This window comes from Drosophila elegans, unplaced genomic scaffold (assembly GCF_018152505.1).
Source record: "Drosophila elegans isolate 14027-0461.03 unplaced genomic scaffold, ASM1815250v1 contig_476, whole genome shotgun sequence".
NCBI classification, from domain to species: Eukaryota; Metazoa; Arthropoda; class Insecta; order Diptera; family Drosophilidae; genus Drosophila; species Drosophila elegans.
Window position 1 is genome coordinate 12,586,320 of NW_024545863.1, and position 20,304 is coordinate 12,606,623.

Here is a 20,304-nt window from a genome sequence, read left to right on the forward strand (position 1 = left end):
TCGGAACAAGTCAATCCCCCGAATCGGGCCTGGTGCATGCTAATTAACTTCCTCGAGGCTGACTCACTCAATCGGCCAAATCGCTCTAAAGTTTTCCACTTCACAGTCCGGAACTAGAGGTCTCTGAACACCTAACCTGAACTTAAATGAGGTTTTTATAGGTTTGTTTATTTTTCTATGTCAAAAAAGGCTGCGAAAGCAGCGACCAATTGCCGACTAGGCAGACAAAGCGTTGATAAAAATCGCAAAAATTCCGAGCTCAACTCTCTCAGACGAGCTTGGTTCAACGGTCGGGCTTAATTCGGAATGATAGTTGTCCATGTCTGCGATAAGTCTGGTTCTCTACAGTGGCGTTTGTGTGAGTGAGCTTCCTCCACTCTGTATACAAATTGTATTATCTAGCCTCACTTGCGACTAAGTACGAGTATAAATGCGTCTGTCATAATTTTTGCATGCCCAACACAAAAGCGTCAAAACACCCGCGTTCCGACATCATTTCAATTCCGGCAGCCAGCCAAACAGTTAGCTCTGATCTCTGTGCAGTCCAGTTACTAAATTAATACTAAATTAATTCACACATTACGTATACGCCGCGTACTACAGCCAGACAGTGTTTCGTTGATTGCCCACTAATTGATAATTTCGGCTTCAAAATGGGTGAGTCGAACGACCTAGTAAATAAGTGTATCACCAAAGTGTTTGTTTTTGGTCAACATTGATTTGATACCCCGCTGACGAGTGCTGATAAATTGATCATGAAGTGTTGCCATGAATTATTATAAATATTAAAAATGATAATAACCTGCGATCCGATTAGGGCCAATACCACCCGCATTATCGCTGTGAACATGAAAGAAGTTTATGAGATAATGTTTCCTCAAAACATTTTGTTAGTTTCCATTTGATTTCGCAGCGTTCGGTACACGGCTTGTTGTTAACTGTCCCCAAGGGTTCAGAAAATTCCTTTCTTAGGTAAACTAAAATTAAGTTCAAAATAAAATCTATTAAATAAAATAAAGTAGAAGTTTCATGTAAAGAACCTATATTTAAAAGTTGTAAAACAAATTTCCTACTATTCAAATATTTGGGCAATTAAAAATGTAAAATCCCTAAATGATCAAACTTTTCCATTTAATTGAGACCTCTTTGTGTATGTAACCAACACTCCGAACAGTATCTCTATTTACTAGTTCGATAAAAAAAAACAACAATTAATTTTGGAGACGATAAAAAAGTTTCTTATCAATTTGAGCCTAATTACATTTCTAAAATGTATGTCCCGTCACTTAAATAGTCATCTGTGTCAATGTGCTTATATTTGTATAGCATTTCAAACAATTTTAATTACTTTGTATGTTTTTGATAGGTATATTGATATAAAGTAGTCTGCTTGAAGCCTTGTTGTTATTCCACTCTGAAAACAATTTAAAACGCCCCTTTTTGTCTGCTAGTCTCTACACATTAAAACAATAGTTCTCTTAAAACACATTTGTTTAGCAAGTAGAACTAGATAAAGAAAAAAATGTAGCGACACAACGGAAAGTTTTTGACATAATCACACGTAAACAAAATACTTACTTCCGTGGGCAACAGTTTGGTAAAATGGTTTGGGTAACCTTCAGAGGAAGAAGTTAATAAAAATATGTGTCCAAATTATTTGAAAAGCTTATCAAAAACCGGTCAGTAGAAGTATAAACAATAGATTTCAAGGCATTTCGACTATTTAAAAGATAAGAAAAATCTGTTTAAATCCAGCGTTGAAGCCCCAGCGAAGGAATTTATCTAAAAATAACTATAAATAATGGTCGCACAAAGCCAAATTATAATTTTCTTGCTATCAAATATGTTAGTACGTTGACACTCAGCAGGAAGTATTTTTCAGTATAAACAATCTAGTTTAATGTGTAAATTATAGCTTCACCGTTGCGTAATAATTACGACAATTGTTGATGGGTAGGATTATTTTTACAATGAGAGGATTAATCTCAAGTGTTTTATTTAGCTAGTACAGGTGTTCCTTGACCACTAACTTGTTGAGATACTGCCCAAGCAGATATGACAAACGGGGCTTTTCCAAGAGCCTTTCACACCCCCTTCACGTGTCTCGTCCGACTCTAGGAAATTGTGTCAACACCTTCGATCTGAAGTTCACTAAATAAATCCAAGGACAGTTCCGTAAAAATGCAACGGAAATTACTCAATAATCACGAATCGTAATCAAAACTTTATTTACGCAATCGGTGTCATTTGATTTGATTTAGAAGTAGGGTGGGTTAAGGTATGTGAGTAAAAGAAGCTTTACTTATTGTGTTTTGTTTTTTAATATAAGGTTTACTGTGGTCAAACCGAAATTTAATTGAATTATTAATTAATTAAAAATGGATTATCAATCTAAAGCATTTTAATAGGTGAAGATATTAGTCTCATTTGTGTAAATAAGTTCCATTTCACCATAAAAAAATGCAATTTATTTTCACTGCTTTATGTATTTTGAACATAAATTTTATATTTATCTTATTCATTGACGATTTTGGAAAATGTTTGTTTGAAAAAAGCCTGAAAAATCTTTTGGTACATAATTATAGGCAGTGCTTTGAAAGACAATTGACTTTTAAAATCGCTTAAAGCGATTCTAAAAGTCCATAGCTTATGCTGTATTTCGTAGGTACATTTTATCAGATTTTTATAGTTTTTGTCTAATTTTTAGTTATATTATAAATCGATTAATCTTAGAAAAAGACAACTACGGTTGAAATAAGTTAAGAAGAAATTTCAGGTGACTCCCGAATAGTTTGAGGAACTGCTTTTAACACACATTCCTAGAAAATGAGCAATCGTTTTGACATTTTTCAGTATGCCAGGACTGAAGTGGGGCAGTCGCCCTTTTGCCGGCGGGTCGGGCAAGCAAACAAATTGAGATTGGGGCAGAGTTTTCGCTGCACCGCCTTATCACATTACATATGTGGGCATACGTATATGGGCCAGTTCAAGTGCAAATGCACACAAATAGCGCAATTCCGACCAAAACAAGCAGCTTAATATGCGTTGAGATTTCTATCCGATGCCAATGGCAGAGAGAGTATCGATGGGGAGAAGGCAGCTCCGATGATACTACAGCCTATATAGATGGGTTGGTTTGCCGTGGAACGGGAGGCGCTGTTTTGATAAGATAATGCACGTGTAAGAGCACTCGTCAAGTCGAGTGGCGGTGAGCAATATTGGACGTGTATTGATTTCGAATACTCCCCATATAAGGCGGAAAATCTTTAAATTCGCGCGATTCGGCGATTCGAATAGCATTACAGTTCTCCAGGGAGACGCCATCAGTTTCAATTTTAATTACGGATCCTGCTCGAGTGGGATTTGCTTCGCTTTAAAGGATTTTTTTTCTGTAAGGATGTGCCCAAGGATGTGAACCAGAAACAAAGTGTCTAAATTTATTTTACAAACTTGCGAAAAAGTGTCAACTGTGATTACATAAGCAACAACGAAACAAAAAAAATTAATTAGCAACCCAAATGCGACAGAATTAAAATTGTTCGAGCTTTGTTCATAGTGCAATTAAAATAATTTGGTAATTTATCGCATTAAATAATGAACAGACTGCAGTTCCGCCTTCGTTTAAATTATTGCTATTACTATTAACTCCAAATGATGTGTATAGATTTAAGTGGCTAATGATTCGACACCGCGTTGATTTAAAAATTGGCAGATAATGTGACGAACATTTGCTGATCGCAGTGTAACGGAATGGAAGGAATGTTTTTGGCTTCCTCTCACATATGTTATGGTGGCATGGAATGAGTCAAGCCCTCCAAGAGTTCTAACCATTCGAGCTTGCACCCAATTGAATTACAAATAGCCCTATCACAAATAGACCTATTAAGTCCAGTCAACTGAATTGCTAATGAGGGACTTTCGTTTTTCACTGTTACGCTCTTGCAGCTGCCTTTGTACACTTTAAGCCGGCAAGATGCCCTCAATAAATCCGGAGGAGGAGAGCGGAGTGCAGTATTCCTACACGGAAGTCAGTACGTTTCAGATAAGCGAAGGAAACACTCGAAATATGTCACCCGAACCGGTCAAGTCCGGTCGTATTTTTCTGGCTGCAGTGGCAGGTGAGTGATGTACTTTTAATCTTACTACATATAAATAGTTGAGACAAGAACAATATCTATAGTAAAATATATGATTTTTGATTCGATCAAAAAATATTTAAAAATGTATGTTTCATGCTTTCCAAATTTATTTGCTTTAATCTTATTTTTTGTTAAAATACGCAATTTAATTTCACTTTATAGCTTTGAACACTTCTATCAATTCACATCGCGGTAATTTAAATTTAAATTTAAAACAAAAAACAATGTTTAATTTAAATTAAATTGTATTGGTTTTAAATATTTATGTTCAGTCCCCTCAATAAAATAATTTAAACTTTATATCCTTAAAGTAAATAAAGAATTAACATTCTATACAAGTGAAAACTGATTTAATTGTATTAAAAAAAATACAAGTTAAAGATATAAAAGATGGCAAATCCAAATATTATTAATTTGAAATGAATGTTTTGACTAATTGGAAAAATTTAGATTAAAATTGAAAAAATTTAAATCAACAATAAAGCCATTGGATAAGCCAATTAAATATATTAACAATAACATAACCATGTTTTAACATTACTTTAAGATACTTTATATTTTGAAAAACATTGTTACATTCAAACATTTTAATGTTTATTTTTACTATGCCGTTTGTCTCTTGGTGTAGCAAACTTTTAGACAATTTAATTCTCCAATTTAGTATAAAATGCTTTTAGCTAGTTCAAATTATTAAGTTTGGATTTTCTTTTATTAGCCAACTTATCCGCCTTCGTCGTGGGCACCACCCTCGGCTGGACATCACCGATCGGGCCCAAGCTGAAGGCCGAAGACACCTCGGACTCGCCGCTGAGCAGGCCCATTACTGCCGAGGAGGATGCTTGGATCTCGTCCCTGATTGCCATCGGAGCCCTGGTGGCTCCATTCGTGGCTGGGCCGATGGCCGACCGCATTGGCCGCAAGTGGGTGCTCCTGTCCAGCAGTCTCTTCTTCGTGCTGGCCTTCGGCCTGAACATGGTGGCCTCCGAGGTGTGGATCCTCTACCTGTCCCGACTGATCCAAGGCTTTGGCGTCGGCTTCGTGATGACCGTGCAGCCAATGTATGTGGGTGAGATTTCCACGGACAACGTGCGAGGTGCCACCGGATCCCTGATGCAGCTCTTCATTGTGGGTGAGTCGATTCATTTGTTGGATGGGTTTGGCTAATTAGCATCGCTATATCTTTTCTTCTGTCAAATGGATATTTTAAAAATATATTTTTAATATTTACCTGAGAGGTGTAACTACATGATAAAAATAATATAACATTTTGAGACCTTAAAGAAATACTCTTTCATAAGTGAAATAAATTTGGTCAAAAAAGAGGATTTAAAAACAGCTTCACAAATATTTCATCTTATTTTAAAACTGAAAATTTATCCAAGATTTAAAATATTATTTTTTAAAAAGCTTTTTAAATTGTTATTGATATTATTATCTTATATAGTCATTTGCTTTAAATTTTCTTTGAGAACTAGTTGTTACGGTTTTAATTTTCTTATACGTTATATTTGATTAACAGGAAATGGGTGGTATCTTTTTGAAAGAGCGCTTTCAGCTAGTGCTTTATATTACGAGTCACTGGAATTTTAGAATAAAATTCCGCAAAACGTAGATATTCGAAGACAATAATAAACAAACTTTTCAATTCATTGACTAAAGAAAATGACTTTATTTAGTGCAGTTTTTACTGTTTAGATATTCGAAGACAATAATAAACAAACTTTTCAATTCATTGACTAAAGAAAATGACTTTATTTAGTGCAGTTTTTACTCGTCTGTCGTAAAGTCAAAAGACTAAACATTAATATATCTTCATAATGTGGCCATTGTATATATTGTAGTTAGCAGTTGTTTTGTGTACGAACAACAGCACTTATTAAATAATTTATTTCTCCCTGCAGCTGGCATTCTGTACGTCTATGCCATCGGACCGTATGTTTCCTACCAGGCCCTGCAGTGGTGCTGCATTGTGGTGCCCGTGGTCTTCGACTTTGTGTTCTACCTGATGCCCGAGAGTCCGTACTTTTTCGCCGGAAAGGGCCGCAAGTCGGAGGCCCTGAGGTCGCTGCAGTTCCTTCGCGGCCAGAGCGCTGAGGGTGTGCACGACGAGATGGCCGAGATCCAGGCCAATGTGGAGGAGGCGATGGCCAACAAGGGCACCATGATGGACCTGTTCCGGAACGCCGGCAACAGGCGGGCGCTGTTCATCTGCGCCGGCCTCATCTGCTTCCAGCAGTTGTCCGGCATCAACGTGGTGCTCTTCAACAGCCAGTCGATATTTGCCAGTGCCAACACCGGGCTGGACCCGGCCATTGCCACCATCATCATCGGGTGTGTCCAGGTGGGATCCTCGGCCCTGACGCCCCTGGTTGCCGATCGCCTGGGCCGGAAGGTGATGCTGCTGACCTCCTCGAGTGTGATGTCCATCGGGCTGGCGGCCCTGGGTGGATTCTTCTACATGCAGCTGGTCGTCGGAGACATCTCCAGTGTGGTTTGGATGCCGGTTCCCGCCCTGATCATCTACAACATTGTGTACTGCACGGGCTTCGGACCGCTTCCGTGGGCGGTGCTCGGCGAGATGTTCCCGGCGAACATCAAGTCGGCGGCCTCGTCGGTGGTGGCCAGCACCTGCTGGACACTGGGCTTCCTGGTGACCTTCTTCTATCCCACCCTGGACGCCCTCGGCTCCTACTACGCCTTCTGGCTCTTTGCCGCCTGCATGGTGGTGGCCTTCTTCTTCGTGCTCCTCGTCGTGATGGAGACGAAGGGCCTTAGCCTGCAGCAGATCCAGGATCGGCTCAACGGCAAGCGCAACTAGGAAGCACTCCTGATTCCCTATCGATCTTTATCCTACGCCTAAGGTCTATGTGCAAGTATTTTATTGGTTAGATTTGTAAGCCTAAACTCAATTGTTACATGTTTTTCCTGTTAATTTGTAAACCAAACAAAAATGTAGTAATAATAATTATGGTAAATCATTTAAAAAATGGTTCTCACTAAGGGGTTTACGAGTAGTGCACTGTCAACTCACGGAAAGGACAGCAAAAACAGATTATTTAACTAACTAGACCCAATAGTTTTGATCCTACAACTGTTGATCAGCGGCGTGTTTAATTTCTATCTGCTTATACCTTTTAAACTCAGCTCGCAAATGGTATATATCAATTCACCTAGTGATTCCTTACACGGTCGTTTACAGCGTTGCAAACTTCAGACCAAAATCATAACACCCTCTTCTAATGTATAAAAATGATGTAATTTATTTGCATTTACTGAGGAGCAGCTCTAATGAAAGGTTCGACCACATTTTTGAAGTCTTGTCACGTACCATTAGCTTAAAAGCAAATATCTATGCATTATTATATACAAAGTAAAATAATTGTAAACAAAATTCAGGCGAGTTAGGAATTTCGAAACAATTTCACACTTTTTTTTAAATTTAAGTTAATTTGCAAACCAAATTAAAGCAAAGTCCGGTCAACAATATTATTTGTTTGTTACATAGCCCTTTGGGGAAACTTTTATTTTGGAAATGGATTCGCCCGACTTTACAACTAAAATATATTACATTTATAAGCAATTGAATTGGATGGGAAATAACAATGTCTTAGAGACCATTTAACTATGGATTTTACGTCGTTTGCTTACTTTACTTACTTTAGCTAGTGGTTGCCAGTGTCAAAGTTTTGAAATTACAACATTCTGCTGGCTCCAAACTTCTGATATCAAAATTTCTGGCCTTGGGTCCTGGGCATGCGTTTTTATGAATTTATTCCTAGATCCCTGTCGTTTGTTGATTTGGACACTTTGGAAACGCCCGAACTCTTTCAGAAAACAGGCTTTTTGTCTTTCTTAATTAGCTGTTGTTTGCAACGACTATGTTTTGCATAATCCTCCTTTCCTCTGCTTGTAAACCACCATCTAGTCTTGAGACACCTTTGTGAAATAGATTTGGCAAGAATGACTTCTTAAAGTCCTGCTTTAATACTCCAATTGTTACAATATTAAAAAAAGAATCCCAAAAGTATGCAATAATATCTGAATTTTAAACTCTTATTGGCGTAGCGATGAATTCGCCGTAAAAGTGTGTGTGGGCATTTCCCCTACCCAAGGTCAAATTATTAAAATACATTTCGGTTATTTTGTTTCTAAATTTGCTACCAAAAAAAGTGATGGATTCAAAGTATAAAAGTCATCTGTTTTATTCCTTTGATACTCCAGTTGGAATGCACTTTAAATAAGTTCTAATAAATAAATTTTATGATTGCCATATCAGTTGTTGAGAGTATCGTTTTCTGATTTTACATTATGGTGAGAATTTCTAGTATTTTCACTCTAATAGCTGAGAACCTTTTTAAAATGTTGGTACAAAAAAGTATTTGTTACAGCACTGAGTTATAGTTAAAAACATAGTAGCTTGGCATAATTTTGCCTAGTGCAATTAAAAGATTTGTTCGGATCTCTCAGAAATACAGAAATACAGAAACACAAAAAAACTAAAAACTATTTTTCCGCAATGGCTTCGAAAACGCAAGATGCCATGTTGGCTGAAATGGATCTGATCTTTCTGGACGCAATACTGCCAAGGTGCTGCAAGGATATCACCACCGCCCAGGCGTTCTTCAAGGATTACAGTGCCGAGAAGCCGAAGCGGACCGTTACCGCGTTTCGTCACCAAACAGATCCATCTCTAATCTCAGGCCACTTTGCCAACAATCTGAAGGTTAATATGCAGGAGCTAAAGACAAGGACCTGGCCACGATCCATGGACTGGCGCGAGGAGTATGCGCAGTTCGTGAAACGCAACAAGTGGTGCAACGAGGAGATCTATAAACTCTTCTTTGTGCATCCGCCCATTGACTACACACAAGTAAGGGACTATCTTCAGGACCTGCTCAAGACCACTTACATCTCGGACTACTCCCCCGGCCATTACAAGTCGCTGCGGAGCCAGCACAGTCAGAAGGTGCATCCGAGTACATTTGAGAGCATTGACTATCAGACGACCTATGGCAATTACTATAATCGCATTCAGGAGGTGGATCCCTTCAAGTCCAACCTTTTCCCAGAACCAGACTCAAATGTAAAACGAATGGACATTGGACAATTTGCCAAGGAGATGCGCAAACTGTTCACCAAGTACAATCTTACCACCTACTACGAAACTATCTGCCTCCCAGCATTGTTAAAGGCCAGGGACGGTATAATGCCGTCGGGTCCCATCGATCGCTATACACTTCGGAAGCACTAAATTATTACTCCTTTCACAATTGTATTTAAACACTTATGCTAATAAATGTATACATTTTAGTATTTGGACTAAGAAATACCACATCTTGCTTCAAGATTATGAATGTGCATTATTCTCGATCAAACAAACAATCGGACTAAGTTTGTTTTTAAGTTTCTATCAAATATAAATAAATTGGGAACACAGCATCTTACATTTAACATTTGCATTTTACTTATGTATAATCTATAAAACACTTAATACTTAATTGGTAGCAAATTTAAACTATGATGGTAGTTGGTTGTTAAATTGTGTTTAAAAAAAGAAAGTTACCAACTGAGCGAGAGCGTTATGTCGACTTTTCGCGATTTGCAAAACAAAAATGTATATATTTTATGGCGCCAAAATTAAATGATTCATTTTGCAAAGGTATAAAAAGTTATATATATACTTTATTATTATATATTATTATTTGTTTAAGTGATTGCTCTTACTAAGGCCTTAAGACGCAATTAGGAAAGTATTTATTTTGAGTAGGTCAAATGATATCAGAGTGACTTTCCATTTTTGAAAAGCTAGAAGCCTCCTCTCTCGGCAGTAAAACGATAAGAATTTACTGAGATATCATAAAAACAAAATATAACTGACAATTAAATTCCTTGCCTAGGCTGTTAAGCTTTGGAACCATCTACCAAACCAACTTTAAACAATGAAAGGGACATTACAATTCAAAATCAAGCTTTAAACTTATCTTTGCACACACACATAAGAACATAATACATAAAAAATTCATAAAAATAAGAACATAAAAGACATTAAACCACTTTCGAAAAGAAAAAGCTTTTAAATTATTATTTTTAAAAGAGTGAGAGTTGTGGCGTCAATATAACAATAAATATATAAGGTACACAAATTACATAAAAATTATCACTTAATGATAAGATTAACGATTGACTATAATATTGAGGTTGTCACACATGTTATCTTTTTTTGCGTAATGACATGATAACGTAATCTACTTGAAATTCCGAGTATAAATCATTCAATCTCGGTTCTATTTAAACACATTTTTTGATTAAACAATTGTTAATTGAAAAAAATAATTCAAGTAGATCGTTTTAGTCCTAACTAACCTACAACAAGATGGTACTTTTTGTTCTTTTTTAAGGTCAAGAGGATAATATTTTTACATTTATATTTTCATTCTAGGATCAGTTTTTGAGTTTCGTTAAAGCTGGTGAGAGGGCTACGACTTAACAAAAATAAAACTGAATGTTTTTAAATATTAATTGTATTGTTTATTCTTATAAGAGTCCATATACACATAATTCATTTAATTTGATTACAGAATAAATAAGAATCGTCTGGATATTTAATAAGCGATCTTTTATTCTCACGATGACAAGTAAGATTAATGGTCAGCAACGATCTATAAGTGATTTGCAAAACAATTTTTGTAGGAGAAGCAACTCGACTCTCTTAAAATGCATTACGATTGAGCGGAAGCTTTTGGTGCCAAAAAAGCTATAGGTAGTTATAAAAAATATGATATCTGTGGGCAAACAAATCAGTCGTCGTGCGAGTTTCCAACCCGAAAGTCTTACGGAAAAATATCGTCGAGAATGGATCGCTGGTCGAATCGCGTTGCTGTTGTTACGGGTGCCAGCTCTGGCATCGGAGCGGCCTGCTGCAAGGATCTGGTGGCCAAGGGCATGGTCGTCGTGGGACTGGCCCGTCGGGAGGAGCGTCTGAAGCAGCTGAAAGAATCGCTGCCGGCGGATCAGCAGGCTCGCTTCCATGGCCGCAAGTGTGACGTCAGCGTGGAGCAGCAGGTGGTGGATGCCTTCGCCTGGGTGGACGAGACGCTCGGAGGAGCCGATGTCCTGGTGAACAATGCGGGTATTACCACCAGCTCCCTGCTCACGGATCCCGACAACTCCGCCGACATGCGCTCCGTTCTGGACACCAATGTCCTGGGATTCGTCTGGTGCGCCCGCGAGGCATTCAAATCGCAGCAGAAGCGCGATGTCACCGACGGTCATGTGGTGGTCATCAACAGCGTTGTGGGCCACAAAATTCCCACACTGCCAGGATTTAACTTCAAAATGTATGCCCCTTCTAAGTACGCAGTCACCGCCTTAGCGGAGGTCCTGCGCCAGGAGTTCCAGCTAAAGAAGACACAGACAAAAATTACAGTAAGTTGAAAGCCGAATTTTATTGAAGCAAGTCACCTCACAAATGGGACATTCGTTTAATGCTTATCAGTCATAATTCTATTAATATACACACAAAAAGCAACCAACAGTTTAAATTGTAAAGATGAAATCAAATTATTCCAAAATTAATTTCAATAATTATAACAGTAACGGTTCCTGGTTTGATTCAAAGTTCAATTTTGATTCTGTTGTTTTTGAAATACCCAAAGCTTGATAATGATTTTTTTCCTTTTTCGGTGATGATGAGCTTTGGTTGTTTTACTCTTGTGTTACAAATTAAAGAAAAGAATAATTTCATGAAATGATATTCGGACTCAAAGAGTAAAAATAGGTATGCTTTATTTATGAACAAGTATGTTGTTTTAATTTAATAGTCTTTCTCAGGCTTTTTAAAAAAGCAACCTATTTTGAAATCTTTCAGGTATCTTTGTTAGGTGCATACGACCTTTTTTGTGCTAATTGGCTCTTTACTTTACCTTATCTATTAAATTTGTATGTCGCTTTTTAGATAACGTATTTAACCCCCTGGAATCTTTTAAATATAGCAATCATTAAATTGCGGCTAGAGTACAAATCAGAACGAAATCGGGCTGCAAAATGTGTTTAAATGTGTTTAATGAAAATTTTACCTTCCTGTTTTTGTTTGTTTTTAACTTTATTTAAAATTGGCTTTTTGCAGAGCATAAGTCCCGGAGCCGTCGACACGGAGATCATTGATGAAAAAATCAAGGAGGCTTTGCCAAACTTTCCAATGCTGCGTGCTGAGGATGTTGCCGATGCAGTTTCTTACTGCATCCAGACGCCTCCCAATGTGCAAATCCATGAGCTGATCATCAAGCCAATTGGAGAATCTTTTTAACTGGTGCCTCAATGGAATTGAAAGTTTAAAGACGTTGTAACTCGTGAATATCAAAATTGAAAGCGGATTCCACACAAAACCGGAATTGATGTAAATAAAGAAAACCAAACTTATGTTTACAGAGAGAAAATTAATAAATAAATTGCCTATATGGAAAGCATTTATTGGCCATAAACACTTAGTATTTCCGTGTAAAATACATGAACCGCCCTAGTTTCCAATTGCAATAATAGTCTTTAAAGTACGTTTTTTGAGTGGTTTACAAGTAACATTTATTAAATCACTTCAACACACAAGTTCAATGAAGGAAGTACAGGGTTTTTAGTTGCAGGTAATTATTACAATACGTCATGGTTTAGATTATAACACTATGTCTGTATAAACATCGATTTCTTTAAGTTTCTCACCTTCTGTATCACAGTTACATGGTTATTACAAACGTGAGTGTGTGTATGTTTGTTTTGTGTTTTTGTTTTGAACGCATACAACTAGGATAGACAACACATATCTCTGCGCATATAACTATCATATAAAGTAACTACATCTTGCTGGCGCCGCCAATGCGGCCCAACTTAACATCTAATAAAAATCCAGAGTATAAATAGTTTTGATTACAGTACAAGTACAAGTAAACAGCGTTGAAACGTTTGGCTAAAAACTAATAATACCGTCATCGTACAGTCCTACCGACAGAGACGTACCCAGTACTTCCGCTAATTGCTTCAGTTTACAAATTGTATTCACTTGGCTGGAGCATCAAACGTGCAATAACATAAAAATAAAAGCATATTGCAGCCGTCTGAAGTCTTTTGGAAATAGCACACTAAGGAGAGTTTACAAGATTTCGCTTCGCTTAAGTCTACCAAGTACAATTACACATACATACATATAATATATATCTAGAGTATATCAATGTAGAACTCACACAACGTACATATGCCTCGGTCCGCATATTTTAAAACTAAATATGCCGACACGCAGCTTGTATATGTATATATAAATGATCTCGGGCAGGCCTCTTTAGAGCCGCCGTACCCTGTATAAAAATGCAGTTGCCTGATTCCGCATGGCAACAACAATGCGCGCGCTGGCCGGCAATAGTAGTAACTAACTCAATTGGATGTAGACGGATACGTTTGATATTTGCACTCGCGCTGCGTCTGGAACGAGTGCTCGAAGTCCCTCGGCAGCGAGGACAGTGCATGGGCGCTCTCGGTGCCCGAAATCGTTTTAATCAGGCTGTTGGAGTTCAGCGATTCCAGCTCATGCGTCTCGGAATTGGCCAGCTCCACGATGGCCGAGCTGGTGGGGGTCAGCAGCTGCTCGCTGGCGATCACTTGGCTGGGTTTCCTGCGGAAAAAAGACGAGTTGTTAATAAAGCTTTGAACACAAAATGATTTAAGTCAGTACAAATTTAAGAGAAGAAATTTTAAGCAAAAATTGAAAACCAGAAATAAAGTCTTATTTAAATTTCTAAAAATATATTTTTTGTCCGATAGTAAAATCTACTGATCCCATTAAGTTTTTGATATGATTTTATGTATATTCTTTCTGCAGGGAATCTAATATGTTTATGCCAAAGTCAGATGTTTCTATAATGTCAATTCACACGTAAAACGAACATGAAATGTACTAATGAAATAATCTATTGTTTTCGCACTTGAAAGCAATATCAAGAAACCTTAAAATAATTAAAATCAGAAATAAAGTTTTAATTAAAATTCCTAAAAATATATTTTTTGTCCGAAAGTAAGATCTACTGTTCCCATTAAGTTTTTGATATGATTTTATCGATTCTTTTCTGCAGGGAAGCTAATATGTTTATGCTAAAAACAGATGTTTCTATAATGCCACCTCACACGTAAAACCTACATGAAATGTACCAATAAAACAATCTACTGTTTTCCGATTTGAAAGTAATATCAATAAATCTTACCGCTCGTAGAACTTGCTGCTGGCACTGTTCCGCTTGTTCCACAAGGGCCACTTAAGTTCCAGGAAACCGTGCTGCGGGCCGGCAATGCACAGCAGACTCATTAGGAAAAAAGTGGCGTAGAGCCAGCTAACGATCATGACGACGACCAGGAAGACGCCGATCTGTATGTAGGGCAGTATGTTGGATGCCATCATGATGCCGCCAGCGAGACCCGTCGTGGTGGCCGCCATCACCGTGGGTCCAATGATCCGGGACAGTACAAACTGTGTGGCTGCTAGTCGCTCCTTGACCGGGGACATCCGATAGTGGATGCCGTAGTGTAGGCTAAAGTCCACCGCCAGTCCAATGGCCGTGCTCACCGCAATGCTCTCCAAAATATTGAGTTGCCAGCCGAGCAGGATGAGCACGGCCACGGTGTTGAAAATGCTCAGAGACACGGTCAATACGGCGTAGATGGAGATCAGTATGTTGACTGTAAAGCACAGCAGCACTGCAAGCGATGCTGCCATGGCCAGACAGATGGCCACCAAGGTGTCGTGTGAAAGTGTGTCCTGCACATTGTAGAATTTCAAGTCGCTGGTGAACCATCCGCCCTGCAGTTCCGGGGGTGCCGTGGTCAACTGCTGCTGAAACCAATGCTCAACAGACTCGTAGAACTGTTTGATATTCGCGTAGATGGTACTGTAGGCCACATTGGACTCGAACTCAATGACTATTGCTTTAGTCAAGAGCGGTGTGACTGATCCATTGGTGCCGTACTCTCCGCTCTCGTTGCCGCTCAATCCAAGGTAATCTGCCGTCTCCAGTCGAGGGGCGTCTGCAAACTTGGGCCCTGCCACGCCAGGCCGGAAAAATGTGGTGTCATACATGTTGGATATGCTCTGTGGCAAGCAGTACTCGAAAATGTGAGGTTCGAAGGGAAACTGGGCGTCGCAGCATGGCGAACGGTCTTTCCGGGTAATATCCATATCATCGATGCATCTGAAACACACAGAAGATCAGAAAATATAGTTTTTAAGCTTTTTTTCCTAATCTTAAGGTACAAGATCTAAAATGTCAATATATGTATATATATACCATTATAATTGGTTGAATTGTTTTCGAAAGTAAAAAGTAATAAAAACAAATACCATAGTTTGTTTTCAAATTAAAAATAGCTAGACATTTTCAGTTCACATCATTTTTGTGTCAGCATAACCAATGCCTTTATGCTTTAACTTAAGTTTAGCTTATAAACCACTCTATTCAAAATGTATAGAAAATTAGCTATTTGAATCATTTGCTTACCTGCGCTTCATATAATCGATGAGATTTTCAATGAAACAATTGGGCAACAGCATGCCCAGGGTCTCTTTGTAAAAGGGTTGCTGGCGCACGCTCTGGCAAAAGTCAAGGATCCAGAGTTGCGCCGGCCTGCTGGATATATTAAAATTATTGTCGTAGTGCAGGTTGCCGTAGGAATTGGGGTTCGTGTAGTCGCCATCGTCCACTGCCTGGACGCCCCAGACGAAATGCATGTGCATCTTGAAGTTCTCGTACGCCTGCAACGGCTTCTCGAACCAGAACTGCTGTTTGAGGCTGGAATACATCTCGAACGGGTGCTTCGACACGAAGAGCTGGAAGTGCGACTTCTCCGGCAACTGCAGTCCTGGATACCAGAATACAATGACGGCACTGGACGCGCCTAGAGCACCGAAGATCAGCAGCCACAGGTAGGCGTAGTTCATGATGCTGTGCGTTATGCACGCCTCGAACATCTGACAAAATCTATTAATTGACTTCTTGCAGGCGTGGATCAACTTCTGGGACACCGGATGGTGGCAGGATATCCTGGTGGCAAAGAGCCGTTCCATAATGGACACCGAGGCGGGCAGCCAAGTAATCATGACCAAATAATTCGTCACCACAACGGTTCCCGCAAAGATTCTGAAAGCAAGAAAGTGAAAGTTTAAGTTTCAAGCAATCTTGGTAAAGAAAAACCAAATTATCTACTAACCCAAAGCACTTGATGGCCGTTATGGAGCTGCTGTAGGAGGCGTAAAAGGCGCCGGCGGTGGTGAGCGATGTGACGAACATGGAGGCAGCAGCGTGTCGCATGGTCAGTGCCATGATGTTCTCCAACGACTCCGTGTGATCGCTGTGCTCCAGGGGCGTTGGCAGCGCACTCTGGGATTGAGTGGTCAACGTGCATCGATTGCTGAACCTTTCGGACAGCACACACTGCCAGATCTTCAGAAATAGAAAAACATCGTCTGCTCCAATGCCAATGATGACCACCACGGCCAAAAGGTTCATGTAGGGGAAGAACTCGAACTCCAACACGATGGCGTAGAAGAAGTACGCTAGTCCCAACGAGAAGCAGATGGCGATGCAGGACATCAAAGTGATGAACGCGGATCCGGTGTACAGCCAAACGCTGGCCATGACGAAGGCTCCTCCGAGGGAAACCAGCCAGACATCCGTCAGCAGCAGTTCGTTGAAGAGCTCGTTCTCGAGGCCCAAATCCATCGCTATCACTTCCACAAGTTCGTTGCTCAGCTCCCTGCAAAATCAGTCACAAGTTTAATATCAAAAAGAAACACACAAAAAAAAATATTAAAGCAACAATAAAAAATTGAAAAAAAAAAGTATAAAATGGATCCTGTGCAGAGGGAAAGAGACCTGATCAAATTGCAAATGCCAAAGACTAGGATCCTCGTTACAACCAGCAAAGCGGACTATGTGGACCATACTGGAATTGCGGTTTACACTCCCCCAATCAGGCAAGCTCAAGAAGATCCCTCCCTAATAACTGGCCACAATTGGAACAATCTGAAAGTTTCTGGTATAGAAAATAAAACGAAGACTTGGCCGCGATCGATGGACTGGCGCGAGGACTACGCACAGTTCATTAGGCGAAACAAATGGTGCAACGAGGAGATCTACAAACTGCTATTTCTGTCTCCGCCCGTGGATTTCCAAATGCTCAAGGAGTACATTAAAGATCTGCGCAAGACAGTTTATATGTACGACTACTCGCGAAATGATTTCGTTTCTTTGGTCAGCCGGCGGCGGGTGAAAGACTTAAAACGCTTTACCTCCAAAGATGGGGACTATCTCACCACCTATGGGTGCTCCTACAATCGCTTGCAGGAAATGGAGCCGTTTAAGAGCAACCTTTATTCGGTGCATCAGTTAAAGGAGCCGACGATGGATAGGATCGCCAAAGAACTGCGCAAGCTGTTCACTAAGTACAATATGACGACCTATTTCGACACTATATGCGTTCCAGCCCTATTGAAGGCTAAGAATGGCATAATGCCATTGGCACCCATCGATCGCTATCAATATCGCAAGTACTGAGTAGAGGCCCGTACTTACACATCTTCCCATTCGTGGAACAGCGGCAGCAAGCGATTGGATTGCGCAACCGGCACGAAGATCATGGCGTACTTCAGGTACACGTTGGTGTCCTGCAAAAATAAAAAATGTAATCAATGCAGGAAAAAAAAAATGTAAAAATAAAACCAAAATCTAAAATAGGAACAAATGAGGTTTAGAACTCACATTGGTCTTGATGAAGCTAAAGTCCGTGAGGAAATTAAGGACGTTAAAGACAATATTGAGCCGCTTGCACTCCTCGGGAGCACGACAGTGCGGGATTTCGTTGCAGTGGTTGTCCATCTTGAGGTCGTGGAAGTACTCGTAGCAGCCGGAGAGCAGCGTCTGCAGCGAAGTGACATCCTCTGCGTTGAGGTCGAAGCAGGAACTTTTGTTGGCCAGCATGGCTGCGTAGTTGGGCAGCGACCACGGCCTGCAGCATTCGGTGGTGAGCATTTCGGGCTCGCAAAAGGCCCGGTAGCTGGGCACCTCGGTTATCTGGTCTTGCAGCTGGCACATTGCCAGCAAGCCGTTCAAATCGAACAACGAGTCGGTGGCGTTGGGCCCGATCCGCTGAACCACAAAGTGGGAGTACTCCTTTCGTGGCGACGAATCGCAAAAGAAGCCTTCGATGGGCTGGCGACGATGAACGTCCGCCCAACCGTCGGTGGGCAGGGTGGCGGCTTGTTTCAGAAGTCGCCAGGTGCTCTTTTTGGTCTGCACCCGTTCCCGATGCTCGTCCTCATCCACCGAGGTGGTGTTGTGCCCATACTCGATCTGCTCGGTGCGCCGGGTGGGTTCCAAGGCCGACGAAACGCTGTCGTTTGTGATCTCGTAGTCGCGGAACACGCCGCTGTCACCCATCCAGGTGTCCACAGCAAGATTGCCGGCTGGAGCACTTGTTGCCTTCAGACGCTTCTTGAACTGCATCATCTTCTGGGCCACATCGTGATGTTCGTGGCTGCTCTGGTTTTGTTCCTTGCGTCGCTTGTTCTTGTTTCGGTTTCTATGCTTGTTCTTGCGTCGCCTGTGATTCGGATGCAGCCGGGATTCCACGTAGCCCTGCTCCACGCGCCTCTTCTCCCACAGATCCGAGGGATTCGAGAAAAGCGCTCCATGGTGGTCGGTCTCCTGCATCAGGTTGTACCAGGCCGTCAGGCGTTGCCCTATTTTGGTGCCGCGCGTTTCGAAGCCCTGAAATGGAAAATAGAGTATGCGGAAATGATAACAAAAAATAGTATTAATATTATTAAAAATATTTAATAATTAAAATTTGATAAAAATGTATTCAAAGAATTTTTCTTAAACGAAAGCGTAGTTATATTTGCAATTGCAATAGCTTGAAAAAAGGTAATGATTCCAATAAGAATAGCCTTTAAAGTTTGTACTTGTACTTGCAAGCACTCTGAAACACCTTTAATATCTATATTCATTGAACGATATGAAATAAATGTATTCACATAACAAAATAAAAAAGGGAATAAAATTGTTTTTATTCTAACTGTGTTAACCCCTTAAGAAATTCATGCCAATTTAAATTTTATTTCATATCTGGTAGTCTCCCTTAACTGAAATTGTGCTCTTGTCAGCAGGCTTTTTGTGTTTATGCAAGTTCGACTGCTGAATCAACTGTGTTCGGATCTTTAGACTACTTAGATGATACAGAGATCGAATCATACTGTTGATTCATTCAGGGCTCTTGCAGATTAAAGCTAAAAAACCAAACCCTAATAAATTTGTATGTCTGAACTAAAAAATTAACTGTTTTATTCATTATACAATTATATCCCAGACTATTAATAACTTACTTAATATTACAATAATATGTACTTACCAAGGTGGGATCGCTGAAGTCGGGCAGTTTGTTCAAGATGAGGGCCACAATGATGCAGGCCACGCAATACACGGCTATGGAGACGACCACCAGGTAGGGACGCCTGGCCAGGACATGGTAGTACCAGTTCATCCTCTCGGAGTCGAAGCACAGCATGTCAGTCGATAAGGGTAGCCTAAATCCGCTTTAGCCTCTTCGCATAGCGATGCACAACCTCTCCTTGAGTTTCTGCCTCAGTGCATCTTTGGCGGCTGGAAAAGTCGCGAATAACCTTGTGCTGGTGGGTGCTCCTTGGGACCGTGCCAGATTCTATTGTCTTGCTTCTGTTATAGATACTGCCTGGTAATCAGGCTTCCAACGCGGAGTTCCACTTGTTGGATTGCATTTTTTGCTGGGAGTGCGCGCCCGTGCAAATAACTCAGGGTTCGGAACTAACTAAAACAACACAAAAACAACCAAAAACTATGCGAATAAGGATAATGCAGAAAACGGTGAAATAACAACAAAAAAGCAGCACAAAGGATACACTGAGGTGTGAGCCAGTGTTGAACAATACAACCACCAGTGCTGACTGCCAAAACAGCTGTTTCGTCGTAGGAATGATCGAGAAGCAATGGCATAGAATAGACTATGTTTGAATTAATTTTGTATTATGATATTTTATATTAACTTCTATAAATTCTTTGTTATTTCGAAATTCTTAAAGATTTAGGGGTTTTAACAAATTAAA

At 40.1% G+C, this 20,304-nt stretch overlaps 5 protein-coding genes across 7 annotated transcripts; 4 read left to right on the top strand and 1 right to left on the bottom strand.

The window, feature by feature from the left end:
• Positions 1-383: 383 nt before the first annotated feature.
• On the top strand, positions 384-7,628 carry LOC108148346 (facilitated trehalose transporter Tret1). Of its 3 annotated transcripts, none has more exons than XM_017275360.2 (4): positions 384-657; positions 3,946-4,118; positions 4,855-5,268; positions 6,041-7,628. In XM_017275360.2, exons 2-4 carry the CDS (start codon positions 3,974-3,976, stop codon positions 6,955-6,957), a joined length of 1,476 nt encoding a protein of 491 aa, XP_017130849.1. In that variant the 5' UTR covers positions 384-657; positions 3,946-3,973; the 3' UTR covers positions 6,958-7,628. The 3 variants fall into 3 exon arrangements, with proteins under 3 accessions (XP_017130849.1, XP_017130850.1, XP_017130847.1); XM_017275361.2 differs by lacking the exon at positions 384-657 and adding an exon at positions 901-972; XM_017275358.2 differs by lacking the exon at positions 384-657 and adding an exon at positions 3,263-3,391.
• Positions 7,629-8,590: 962 nt separating this feature from the next.
• LOC108148238 lies at positions 8,591-9,473 on the top strand. Its single transcript, XM_017275154.2, has one exon. The coding sequence runs from the start codon at positions 8,656-8,658 to the stop codon at positions 9,388-9,390; it is 735 nt and encodes a 244-aa protein (XP_017130643.1). The 5' UTR covers positions 8,591-8,655; the 3' UTR covers positions 9,391-9,473.
• Positions 9,474-10,916: 1,443 nt separating this feature from the next.
• LOC108148316 (farnesol dehydrogenase-like) lies at positions 10,917-12,619 on the top strand. Its single transcript, XM_017275306.2, has 2 exons — positions 10,917-11,564; positions 12,265-12,619. The coding sequence occupies exons 1-2, from the start codon at positions 10,992-10,994 to the stop codon at positions 12,442-12,444; spliced, it is 753 nt and encodes a 250-aa protein (XP_017130795.1). The 5' UTR covers positions 10,917-10,991; the 3' UTR covers positions 12,445-12,619.
• Positions 12,620-12,690: 71 nt separating this feature from the next.
• Positions 12,691-20,127, bottom strand: LOC108148317 (protein dispatched). The gene is made up of 7 exons (XM_017275307.2): positions 19,575-20,127; positions 17,927-18,934; positions 17,741-17,832; positions 16,377-16,922; positions 15,668-16,306; positions 14,381-15,361; positions 12,691-13,794 (listed from the first exon to the last, which is right to left on the bottom strand). The coding sequence occupies exons 1-7, from the start codon at positions 19,728-19,730 to the stop codon at positions 13,557-13,559; spliced, it is 3,660 nt and encodes a 1,219-aa protein (XP_017130796.1). The 5' UTR covers positions 19,731-20,127; the 3' UTR covers positions 12,691-13,556.
• On the top strand, positions 16,933-17,743 carry LOC108148318. The gene has a single exon (XM_017275308.2). The coding sequence runs from the start codon at positions 17,015-17,017 to the stop codon at positions 17,720-17,722; it is 708 nt and encodes a 235-aa protein (XP_017130797.1). The 5' UTR covers positions 16,933-17,014; the 3' UTR covers positions 17,723-17,743.
• Positions 20,128-20,304: the final 177 nt, after the last annotated feature.

What these genes read in the sequence shown, in the direction of transcription:
- LOC108148317 (XM_017275307.2), bottom strand. Translation starts at nt 19,730, where the DNA reads ATGCTGTGCTTCGACTCCGAGAGGATGAACTGGTACTACCATGTCCTG. An exon ending in TTAGCTTCATCAAGACCAAT is followed by an intron (nt 17,833 to 17,926) that starts GTGAGTTCTAAA and finishes TTATTTTTGCAG; the next exon opens with GACACCAACGTGTACCTGAA. An exon ending in ATCGATTATATGAAGCGCAG is followed by an intron (nt 15,362 to 15,667) that starts GTAAGCAAATGA and finishes TGTGTGTTTCAG; the next exon opens with ATGCATCGATGATATGGATA.
- LOC108148318 (XM_017275308.2), top strand. Translation starts at nt 17,015, where the DNA reads ATGGATCCTGTGCAGAGGGAAAGAGACCTGATCAAATTGCAAATGCCA.
- LOC108148316 (XM_017275306.2), top strand. Translation starts at nt 10,992, where the DNA reads ATGGATCGCTGGTCGAATCGCGTTGCTGTTGTTACGGGTGCCAGCTCT. An exon ending in AGACACAGACAAAAATTACA is followed by an intron (nt 11,565 to 12,264) that starts GTAAGTTGAAAG and finishes GGCTTTTTGCAG; the next exon opens with AGCATAAGTCCCGGAGCCGT.
- LOC108148238 (XM_017275154.2), top strand. Translation starts at nt 8,656, where the DNA reads ATGGCTTCGAAAACGCAAGATGCCATGTTGGCTGAAATGGATCTGATC.
- LOC108148346 (XM_017275360.2), top strand. Translation starts at nt 3,974, where the DNA reads ATGCCCTCAATAAATCCGGAGGAGGAGAGCGGAGTGCAGTATTCCTAC. An exon ending in TTTTCTGGCTGCAGTGGCAG is followed by an intron (nt 4,119 to 4,854) that starts GTGAGTGATGTA and finishes TTCTTTTATTAG; the next exon opens with CCAACTTATCCGCCTTCGTC. An exon ending in GATGCAGCTCTTCATTGTGG is followed by an intron (nt 5,269 to 6,040) that starts GTGAGTCGATTC and finishes TTCTCCCTGCAG; the next exon opens with CTGGCATTCTGTACGTCTAT.